The sequence below is a fragment of the Rattus norvegicus genome, chromosome 10 (assembly GCF_021556685.1).
Source record: "Rattus norvegicus strain SHRSP/BbbUtx chromosome 10, alternate assembly SHRSP_T2T, whole genome shotgun sequence".
Taxonomy (NCBI): domain Eukaryota; kingdom Metazoa; phylum Chordata; class Mammalia; order Rodentia; family Muridae; genus Rattus; species Rattus norvegicus.
The window spans coordinates 87,206,880-87,218,685 of record NC_141543.1 but is presented as its reverse complement, the minus strand read 5'-3'; the positions used below and the strand labels follow the sequence as shown (position 1 = coordinate 87,218,685).

At 47.3% G+C, this 11,806-nt stretch overlaps 1 protein-coding gene across 2 annotated transcripts; it reads right to left on the bottom strand.

The window, feature by feature from the left end:
- Positions 1 to 2,842: 2,842 nt before the first annotated feature.
- Positions 2,843 to 11,009, bottom strand: Gip (gastric inhibitory polypeptide). Of its 2 annotated transcripts, NM_019630.4 has the most exons (6): positions 10,936 to 11,009; positions 10,125 to 10,232; positions 7,033 to 7,179; positions 4,939 to 5,028; positions 4,214 to 4,315; positions 2,843 to 2,967 (listed from the first exon to the last, which is right to left on the bottom strand). In NM_019630.4, the coding sequence occupies exons 2-6, from the start codon at positions 10,208 to 10,210 to the stop codon at positions 2,958 to 2,960; spliced, it is 435 nt and encodes a 144-aa protein (NP_062604.1). In that variant the 5' UTR covers positions 10,211 to 10,232; positions 10,936 to 11,009; the 3' UTR covers positions 2,843 to 2,957. The 2 variants fall into 2 exon arrangements, with proteins under 2 accessions (NP_062604.1, XP_087426025.1); XM_087569899.1 differs by lacking the exon at positions 10,936 to 11,009 and having other exon boundaries at positions 10,125 to 10,431.
- Positions 11,010 to 11,806: the final 797 nt, after the last annotated feature.

The window sequence follows — 11,806 nt, the reverse complement described above, 5'->3', positions numbered from 1 at the left end:
TATTGGTAACAAGGAAAATAAAAGTGTTGAAAATCAGCTGAAGTCCAGAGACTAAACTGGCAGTCCTCGGCTCCAATTCAATTCTGGGATTAATGTGAGGATGGAAACATAGTTCAAGGTATGGTACTTGCCTGGTGTGCTCAAAGACTGGGTTCTCTCATCAACATGGCACACACATATACATACACACACAGAAACAGACAACACAGAAACAGAGACATAGATACAGAGACACATACAGAGAAACAGGCAACACATAACCGGAAACACACACACAAGAAACAGACAACACAGAAACGGAGACACAGATACAGACACACACACACACACACACACACACACACACACACACAGAAACAGAGACACATGCACACACACAAACTTAGACATAATTAAAAAGAAATTTAGAAGGGGTTGGGGATTTAGCTCAGTGGTAGAGCGCTTGCCTAGGAAGCGCAAGGCCCTGGGTTCGGTCCCCAGCTCCGAAAAAAAAAAGAAATTTAGAAATCTAAAAAAAAAAATTAAATGTTTTTAAATTTTATTCTTACATAGGTTTTGCCTGTGTGTATGTAAACCAATTGTATGCAGGGCTCTCAGATGCCAGAAGAGGGCGTCAGATCCCTTGGGACCAGAACTATAAACAGTTGTAAAATGTCTTGTCCATACTGGGAATTGAACCCCAGATTCTTTGCAAGAGCAATCAGTGCTCTCTACCACTGAGCCATCTCTCCAGCTGCCCCACCCATGGTTACACATATAATATATAATATAAAATAAAATATATGATAAAAATTTAATTCCAAATTTCTCCTTTTGTTTTGTTGTTTTTGCTTTTAAGACAGAGTTTCTCTGTAGTTCTGGAACATGGCTTATAGACTAGGTTGGCTGTGAACTCAGAGATCCACTTGCCTCTGATGATGGGATTAAAGGAATGCACCATGCCAGGAAGTGGTGACACACACCTTTACTCCCTACTCTAGGGAGGCAGAGGGAGGCAGATGTCAGATCTCTTTGGTTCAAGGCCAGCCTACTCTACAGAGCAAGTCCCAGGACAGCCTGGGATACACAGAGAAACCCTGTCTCAAAAACATCAACAAGAACAAAGGGCATGCTTCACTCCAGGATTCTCTCCCTTCTTTCCTTCCTCCCTTCCTCCCTTCTTCTTCTTCCTTCTTTCCTTCTTCCTTCCTTCCTTCCTTCCTTTCTTTTTTAGACAAAGTCTAACCATGTAGCCCTTGCTGGCCTTGAACTCACTATGTAAGCCAGGCTGGCTTACAAACTCCAAGAGGTCCACTTGCCTCAGGTTCCGGAGCGCTGGGGTTAAAGATGTGTGCTGCCATCTTTATTTTATTTTTTTATTTTGTTTTGAGACAATGTCCCACTACATGGTCCTAACTCCAACTGTGAAGTCCAGGCTGCTCAAACTCAGCAATCTTCCTGCCTCGTCTTCCCTACCACCCTCTGAGGCCTCAGTCCTGCCTCCTCAGTCTCCCGCTGTACTTTCCTCTGCTCCTCTTCTCATTTATTGACATAGGTTTCATTTGGTTTGGTTTTTTTTTTTTTTTAAAGATTTATTCATTTATTATATATAAGTACACTGTAGCTGTCTTCAGATACACCAGAAGAGGGCATCAGATCTCTTTACAGATGGTTGTGAGCCACCATGTGGTTGCTGGGAATTGAACTCAGGACCTCTGGAAGAGCAGTCGGTGCTCTTAACCACTGAGCCATCTCTCCAGCCCTTGGTTTGTTTTTTTTTTTTTAATGTATATGAGTGCACTGTAGCTATCCTCACACACACCAGAAGAGGGCATCAGATCCCATTACAGATGATTGTGAGCCACCATGTGGTTGCTGGGATTTGAACTCAGGACCTCTGGAAGAGCAGTCAGTGCTCTTAACCTCTGAGCCATCTCTCCAGCCCCTGACAGTTTTTTTTTCTTTTTTTCAGAGCTGAGGACTGAACCCAGTGCCTGTGCTTACTAGGCAAGTGCTCTACCACTGAGCTAAATCCCCAATCCCCCCCCCCTGACAGTTTTTTAATTGACGTAAAATGTATGTGTGTCTGTGTGGATATACAGAAGTGTGGATGTGTGCCCTCTTTGGCTAGAAGCAGATTTTGTGTCTCCTGGGGTTACAGGCCATTGTGAGCCACTGGATGAAGATTCTGGGAACCGAATTCTGGTCCTCTCATTCTTACCACCGAGCAGTTTCTCCAATCTACTTATTCACTGTTTTGCCCTCCCAGGCTCAGCTTAAATGGCATTTTCTTACGCCATTCCATCTAGAAAAGACTTTCCTGTCTTTCTCCATGACTCAGGGCTGTACTGTGATTAGTAGTGTGTCTGTGTGCTAAAAGACAAAGGCTTGCTGCCCATGCCATAGCACATACATGTTCTTCCAGCTACTTGAAAGGTTCATGTAGTTGAAGATCCTTCTCCTTTTGTGTTTATTTGCTTGGTTTTGAGACATTAGGACAGTCTCATGTGGCCAAGTCTGTCCTTGAACTCCTGATCCTCCTGCCTTTCCCCTCCTCAACACTGGTATCATAGGCTTGTGACGTCACACTTCATTAGCGTGCAGGCCTGCCTGCCATTGTGTTCGTGTGCTTCATTGTTATATAGAGTGAGTCAGTCAGAATTCCTCTGGTCTGTGTTGGTTCCCGTATGGTTGTAAGATTCATAGAGGAATAGCTGGATGTGTCCCTTTTCCTTGGGTGGCATGGACACCCAAGATACACACACACACACACACACACACACACACACACACACACACACAGAGCCATGCCCTGTGAGTGCTCAGCTGACATTTGAATGAGTTTTCACAATGGACACCAAGGTTTACTTCAGCTCAAGGCTTTATTGGTTTGGTTCTCTCAGAGACTTTGGACCAGGGCAGAAGCAGGATCTGAGCAAGCTAAGGTCAGAGTCCAGTCCTGCTCCGGGGTAGGTCGGTCACTGGGACCTGAAGAGGGGGAGACACGAGAAGAGAGGATTGAAGGGAGTTACCAACTTGGAGTCAGCTCAGCAAGGTTGTCCTGCTGTCCAGGTATAGATAAACCACTCCTACCTGCAAATGACCTTTGTCAATGATTGATTAGTAGTCAAAATCCTTCACAAAAGTACCAAGACAACACCCCACCTCCCAACACAGATGTGTCCTCTCAACTGGCTTGATCATGTTCTGTGTGTGTGTGTGTGTGTGTGTGTGTGTGTGTGTGTGTGTGTGTGTGTCTGCCTGCCTGCCTGCCTGTCTGTGTATATGTCTGTGTGTGTGTATGTATATGTCTGTGTGTCTGTGTCTGTGTGAATGTCTGTGTGTACATACATATACATATATATGCATGTATCTGTGCATGTGTGTGCACATGCATATGTGTACAGACCACAGGTTGATATCCACTCTAATTTTTTTAAAGATTTATTTCCTTTTATTTTTTTATTTTTTTTTTGGAGCTGGGGACCGAACCCAGGGCCTTGCGCTTCCTAGGTAAGCGCTCTACCACTGAGCTAAATCCCCAGCCCCTATTTCCTTTTATTTTATGTGTTTGTATGTTTTGCCCACATGTATGTACAATATGCATACAATGCCTGTGGAAGCCCAAAGAGAATCCTCTGGGACCAGAGCTATGTGTGGCTGTTAACCATCGAATAGCTGCTGGGAACAGAACCCAGGTCCTCTGGAAGAACAGCATGTGCTTAATCACTGAACCATCTCTCCAGCCTTTGCCCACTTTTTTTAAGACAGGGTTTTATTATTTTCTCTTGATGTCTTGGAACTCACTCTATAGACCTGGCCAGCTTAAATCACAGGGATCAGATCTGCCTCCTAAGTGCTGGGATTAAAGGTGTGTGCCACCATGTCAGGCCCAGCAAGCACTTTACTCACTGAGCTCTCTCTCTCCAAATCTCCTCTCCCTCTTTACCTTCTGGAAAGCACCCAGATGCTTCCTCTACCCCTCCCCAGATGTCTGGGTGTGTTTGAGTTTCTGTGTTTTCCTGGGTCACTCCTCAGTATCTAGACGCTCTCTCTGGAGCAGAACCTAGCTGATGGCTGTTGGGACGAACAGTGGTTATAGAGCAGAACCATGGGAAGTTGCCCTGGCCCAAGTGTCATGAGGGAAAGCTGAGAACAGAGGGGGCAGCTAGGTGAGAAGACAGAGAGCCTGAACTAACAAGCGAACAACAGCCCACGACCCCGAGCTCCCCACCTCAGTCGACAGAGCTCTGCTTGGTCCGCCATCCAGGCCAGTAGCTCTTGAATCAGAAGGTCCCTCAGCACATCTTCATCACTGAGGCTCTTGGGCAAAGAGCTGCAAAGGAGACAGATTGCAGGAGCCAGAATGCTTTGTTTGCAGACAGAGCCGCACTCTGTAACCCTGGCTAGCTCAGAACTTGCTATGTAAGTTCTGCCTTGCTATGTAAGGGCTGCCTCTGTCTGACTCTGGAGTGCTGGGATTAAAGCATATGCTGGGAGCTAGGGAGCTGACATAACTTGCTGCCTCTGGGTTAGTTCCACTCTCAGATCCTGAGACTCCTCTGTGCAGGGCCTACCCAGAGAATACAGGGTCCACAATCCAGGCAAAACCAAACACAACGTTGCAGTGAGGTAGCTCACCAACTCACTTTAGAGAAGTCTGTGAGACTACATCCCACTGACCCCAGAGAGAACTTGCCCGAGCCTCACACTCATTACTTCATAGAGTAGGTGATCTCAGGGGTCTGGCTTTGGGAGGATGCCAAGGTCTCCCAGTGGTCTCCCAGACCTCAGGGGGTCCTCCAGGACTACTCACTGGCACCCTTCTTAAGCTCGTAGAGAAAGGGGTGCCTACTGTGGGGTCCCTGCCTCTACAGGCTGAAAGAAAGAGAGAGCAGTGAAAGCACTGTCAGGAGGCTGTTCCCCCTCCCCCCACCCCACCCCCCACAGTGGACTCACCTCCCCTGTGCCTCTTTCTCCTCGTTTCTCTGAGATTGTCCTGCCAGCTCCAAAGCCCGGGCCTCTCTCTGGGTGAGGTTGTGTTTCCAGCTGGAGAAATGAAGACCGTTCAAGAATGAGTTGGGCTGGAGGGAACAACTGAATTTTCCTTGTGCAGGGGCACTGGAATCTTCAATACCCCTTCCTGTACTCACACCCCGACACCCCCAGCACTGCCTGTATTCAGTCTCCTCCTTCACTGATAGCTCTTCAGAATCCACCAGACTAACCAAACAGCAGTGAACAAGACTTAGCACAGGTTGGGAGAGGCACAGTGGTGGTTTATTTCCAGTCTGAAGTAGCCACCACCAAGTAGGCAACCCGCTCCTCCTGCCTTCATCTGCGGACCTCGGTAGCTGGTCTTTCCCTACTTTGTGGGTTCTTCCACCCTCCTCCACCTCTTTTATTCCATCCTTTCAACCCCCTAAAGACATGAGAGAAGAAAAGGATAGAGAAGAGAAGATTGATGTTATCTTTAGACTACTTCCTGCTGATTAGGGCCATTGAGTTCTTGGGGCAAGTTTGATCTTCGCCATCAGGTTATCTAATTTCTTCTTTCTTCTTTACACAGGACTACATACACAGGACTATCGAAACCAACAGCAACCAACAACAGACAATCAATAAGTCCTCCCCCCTCCCCCCCCAAAAAAAACCCTCTGGAGCCTTAGCATTATATACCCTCTGAAAAGTCCCCAGAATTCCAAACATCACATAGTAACAGAAAACATCTGTTGCTAGCAAAATCACATCCCTCCTACAGCACAAGGCAAATCATAGTCAGCTGCTGTGAACAGTCGGAAGTTGGCCCATATTCCACACCATGTTCTTATAAAATTTCTACGTTTTTCAAGCAAATCAAAATAGCAAAATTATCACTACAACTCTCCTTAGAAGTAAAGGATGGAGGCCTGGAGAGATGGCTCAGTGGTTAAGAGCACTTCCTACGGGGCTGGGGATTTAGCTCAGTGGTAGAGCGCTTACCTAGGAAGCGCAAGGCCCTGGGTTCGGTCCCCAGCTCCGAAAAAAAGAACCAAAAAAAAAAAAAAAAAGAGCACTTCCTACTCTTCTAGAGGTCTCAGGTTCAGTTTACAGCACCCACATGGCAGCTTGTTGCAGTGGTAAAAAAAAATCGGCATGAAAGGTTCCTACTAGTATCACTCTGCGCTACTCTCGCAGGCTCTCTGACCCGGGCTGCCCCCAAGTACTCTCTGACCCAGGCAGTTTGCGGGCTGTTCTAGTATGGCACCTTGCCACTCTGGTCTCTAGTATTAGTTCCAGCACCCATGGGGCCAAATGGAACTAAACATAATTTATCTCTAATTAGTATCTCTCCTGGTGGCTCTCTGCTAGCCTCGAACTCTCCCAGCTACCCAGTAAAGTCAGGGCTCTAGAAGTCCAGCATGGGCTGGCCTATCACATCTCCCTGCCAGTGTCTCTGCTTACACTCCCAACAACCCAGTAAAATCATGACTCAATAAACTGTAATTTATCAATCAGATTTGTATGTTAAATTCTCAATCCACAATACATCCTCACAATGAACTCACAACCAATTGATAAGGATAAAAACCGCCCACCTAGATAAGATAAATTTGCCTACAGAAATCCATCCCAACTACCTTGACAATTCAAGAGCACCAGGATCTGGGTCATCCTTCTTCTTGATTCTCCTGCTTCTCTTTCTCTCCTGCTTCTCCCTCTCCTTCTAAAACCTCTGTTCCTGCCCCTTCACCTGCATAATGACATCAACCTACAGCAGCTCACAACTGTCTATAACTCCTGTACACTCTCTCACAGACATGATGCCAAGTCACCAACGCACATAAAATAAAACAAGAGTAAGGATGGGGGGGAGGGGGAAAAAAAAGAGTAAGGATGGGACAACTCATCCTGTGTCCAGTCTGCCTCAGAGCCCTGGTCATGACCATTTACGTTCCTCATGCTCACTTATTGAAAGGTATCTGTGGAGTTGTGCACCTCACAGACCATGTGGTCACCTGGGAGAGGATGTGAGCATAGAGTTTGGCATGGGGACAGGAGGGAGCTACATACTCATTCTTCTTCCCCTTCTGGGCCAGAAGCCAGTTCACAAAGTCTTGTTGGCGGATCTTGTCCATGGCGATGCTGTAATCACTGATGAAAGTCCCCTCTGCATACCTTGGGCCTCGTGGTCGGGGGCCAGCAAATTTAGCATGGGATCTGAGAGGTGAGAGACAGATACCAGGGTACCAGTGAAGGGAAGGTCGGAGAAATCACATTGGTTGATTCAGTCCTTGGGTTCGTAGTCAATCACAATAGAGTGAATTCAGCTGGGCCTGAGAGTGCATGGCTGTAATCCCAGCACTTGGAATGAAGAGGCAGGAGGATCACTGGAAGTTCAGGGCTAGATGCCAGCTCAAAAATAATAATGATGAAATAGTAACAATGTCACTCAGGAGGCACAGGCAGGTGGATCTCTGTGAGTTCAAGGCCAACCTTGACAGACAGACATAGAAAGGACAGCCAGAGCTACATAGAAAGACAATGTCTCAAAAACATAATAACAACAATAACAGGGTTGGAGAGATGGCTCAGTGGTTAAGAGCACTGATTGCGTCCCCAGCTCCAGGAAAAAAAAAAAAAAAAAGGCACTGGTTGCTCTTTCAGAGGTCCTGAGTTCAATTCCCAGCAACTACATGATGGCTCACAACCATCTGTAATGGGATCTGATGCCCTTTCCGATACAGTTACAGTGTATTCATATACATAAAATAAATCTTAAAAAATAAATAAAAAATTATTACTAATAATTAGTAACAATTGCTAATAATGTTACCAATAGTATATTAGTACTACTACTAGTAGTAGTAGTAGTAAGAGTGAGCTCAAGGACTGCTGAGACGGGCAAAGGGGTTTGCTGCCAAGCCTGACAACCTGAGCTCCATCCCCAGGACTCACATGATGGAAGGCGAGACATCTGCTTCCTACAAGCTCCATCCCAAAGAAAGAAAAAACAAAGGAACTGAGTGCCAGATGTGGCAGCACCTGATGTGATCTCAGTGCCTAGGAGATGGAGGCAGGAGGATGTCAAGTTCTGCTGCTTACATTTTATTGCTACTATGGAGGGCTTCCCATGCTGCAGTGCATGTGGAGGCCCATCCGCCTTGTCATGAGTTCTGTGGGTTGAACTTGGGCTGTCAGACTTGCGTGTGACTTAACCATCTCACTGGCCCCAGATGCCAAAGATTTAAACTACCCCTGCGGGGTTGGGGATTTGGCTCAGTGGTAGAGTGCTTGCCTAGCAACCGCAAGGCCCTGGGTTCAGTCCTCAGCTCTGAAAAAAAGAAAAATAAAATAAAATAAACTACCTCTGCTGCATAAACAGACTTTGTCTCTGTAACAACACCAACAATGACAGTACTTGGTGAGGTCACAGAGAGGTCTTACTTTGTGTGACTCAAGGACTGTATAAGCCTCTTCGGTTTGTACTGGGGAATGAACCCTGTGCCTTGTGCACATTGGCCATGTGTCTTACCACTGAGAGAAATCCCCAATCTATATGAGCCTTTTTTTTTTTTTAAATTATTTTTATTTATGTGAGTACACTGTTGCTGACTTCAGACACACCAGAAGAGGGCATCGGATCCCATTACAGATGGTTGTGAGCCACCATGTGGTTGCTGGGATTTGAACTCAGGACCTTTGGAAGAGCAGTCAGTGCTCTTAACCCCTGAGCCATCTCTCCAGCCCGAGCCTTTTTTTAGTACATAAAATTATCCTGCCATGGCCAGGAGACTGGTCCCTATTTGTGTTCTCTCTCTCTCTCTCTCTCTCTCTCTCTCTCTCTCTCTCTCTCTCTCTCTCTCGTGTGTGTGTGTGTGTGTGTGTGTGTGTGTGTGTGTGTGTGTGTGTGTTGCTGGGATCAAATTTTACAGCTCCCTGTCCCCATGAAGAGAACAAGGTCCCACCCAATATACAGGACAGATGCAGGATTCACTTGGTCAGTTTGGGTCCAGGTTTCTGGGAAGGGGGCATTGTTTGTCTGTTGTTTTAGTTCTAGGGATGGAACCTATGGGTCTCATGCACGGGAGGCAAGGGCTGTACCGCAGAGAAGTGTTCCCCAGTCCCAACTCTCTGGGATTTGTTGTTTTGTTGTTTTTGATTGGTTTTTGGTAAGGTTCTGGGAGGCAAGGTCTCCCTGACTGGCCGCTGTGTAGCTGAAGTTCACCATGAACTCCTGATCTTCCTGCTGTCTTGCCCCAGTGCTGGGATAAAGGCAGTAGCACAACGGCTCCCTGAGTGTCCATTCTTTATTGAGAGAGGGTCTCACTATGTGGCCCCGGCTGACCTGGAACTCAGCATCTCTGCCTCTGTCTCCAGAGTGCAGGAAAAAATGGAACACAGTGTGCTATGGTTCATGGGATTTGAGGTTTTTGTCCTTGGCATCCAACAGGACCTGTCTCTCCTTGTAAGTGCTTGTGCTTCTGATGGCTTTCCTGTTTCACATGTGCCAACTTTGCATGGTACGTGGCTTGTCCTCGAATCTTAGAAAGATCAGTTCTATATTGACAAGTTTCTGCCTTGGTTCCCGGACACAGTATCAGTGCCTTCAGTCTTGTAATGTAGCCTAGGTTAGCCTCAAACTTTCAAAACTCCTGCCTCCACCTTCCAAGTGCTGGGGTCACCGAGTGAGCTTCATGCTCAGCATTGCCCGGTCCTGTAGTTGTCTGATTCTGGTCCACAGAACTCTGTAATAATCTATGTGGTTCTTTTCTATGCCTGCCTTAGTCCATGCTCTCACTGAAGGCCAGAGGCCCCCTGTGGATCTTGGTTCACGTGTAATCTGACCTGTGCCTGGTGCTCAGGAAGTTCCTATGAGATCTGAGGGAATGCACCCGTGTAACAGTGATGCCTCTCAGCTACCAAAACGTCCTTCCACAGACCTAGCTAACCACAGTTTCTTTCTCTTCTACAGTGGTTCTTAATAAATAATTCTCTAATTCTGTCCTCATGGCACGCTCAGGCTGCAGACAGGCTGTCCTTCTTACCATCCCTCCTCTCAGTCCGGAGTGCCTCCCTTTGTTACCACCGCTATTCCAAGACAGCTTGTATTCCAGCACCTGTCCCAGCCCCGCCCTCCCCCCCACCTCCCCCGCAACTCCTACCGGAACTCAACCTCTTCTTTTTCTCCCAGCCCGACAGCCAGGAACAGGAGCACCAGCAGCAGAGAGCAGGTCTTCAAAGCCACCATCTTCCTAGATTGTGTCCCCGAGCTGAGAAGGAAAAGGGGCAGTATTATACCAAGGGGGGATCCAGGAGCCCCCCTGGTGCTGGGGCCTGAGCGGGTGCTGAGAGCTGGGGTGGGGCAGGAACAGTCAAGAGTTTTGGGCATTCCATGAAATGAAGAGAAGGAACATGGAGCCTTGACCCAGAGCTGATCCTGCTCTGTAGATTTGGAGTGGGGTGGGATGGAAGGTCTGGGAAGAAGAAAGCCGCAAAGGCCTGGGTGGTGGGAACGCCCTTCCTGGCTCCTTACCAGACATCACAGGGATAGGATTTAGCAAGATTATCCCGTCAAGCCCTAAGTTCATAGCAGCCCACCTTCCTGCTTACAACTAAGTGTTACTCAGCCATCATATCCTTCCCCTAAAAGAAAATCACACCCGAAAACCATCCTGTTACACACGTCCCTTCTCACAATGAACTATCTCGACTCTTCCTAAAATCTTCCTAAAGTTTGCTCTGAACTTCTTCAGGGGTGTGGACCCATTACAGTATTTAGGAGAGATAGCGAGTAGTGAGAAACCTTGCTCCAGATTCCTGACGACCAGAGCTAGCCCAAGGCAGTGAAACCTGGTCTCCTAAGAATTTCTTTGTACTGTCTTCTGGATTCCCCTGGAGACAAGGAGAGAGTGAGGAGCCAGGAGACCCACTTCCTCCTGGGCTAGCCCGGGCCTATCCCATCTTCTTTCTTACCCAACAGCTCTTCTTAGCTCTTCCAGGAGGGCAGGATGAGGTCCCTTCCTCCTACCTGTTGGTTCTCAGGATCTTGCTTCAAGACCCTGTGTTAGCTTCCTTATATCCACACACCACAGGGTGCTGATTAACCTGAAAACCTCTTATCTTTGAAGCTCAAGCCCACTGCTCCTGCCCAGTGAACCCCATTATACACCTAATCACTTTCCCCTTTGCTCTGGGCCTGTGCTAATGGGTGATTAACATTTGGGTATCTGCAGTGTTATCTGGGACCTGCCCGGTGGTAGGCTGAGCACCCCCTTCTCCCTCCCCTCTTTTTTTCTGGGCACAGGGCCGGCTGTTCTTCCCCCTACTTCCTGTTGGATTCTGTGGGTACAAAGGGTTGCCTTGGTGAGGGTCAACTCGGGTGGCACTCTCTGAGGGAAGGGGCACCCCCACAAAGCTGTAGGTGACTTCTGAGGGAACAGAAGGGATCTGGGATCTGAATCCCAGATGTGGATGTTAACTGATAATGGTGGCACTCCGGAAGTGATGCTGCCTGAGGTAGGTGTCTTGAGAGTTCCTAGTGACTAGGAACTTAGAGTTTATAGTCACATGGTTTCCCACTTGGGGCAATATGAATGGGATGACAGGGCACATTTATGTGTTGGAGGCTCAAGAAAGAAAGGTATAGCTTCCTCCACAAAGATATATATATATATCATATATATATTATATGTATATATATTATATATATATATCTTTATTTAGGTGTTTTCCAGACAGGGTTTTTTTGTTTGTTTGTTTGTTTTTGTTTTGTTTTGTTTTGTTTCCGGAGCTGGGGACCGAACCCAGGGCCTTGAGCTTCCTAGGCAAACGCTCTACCACTGAG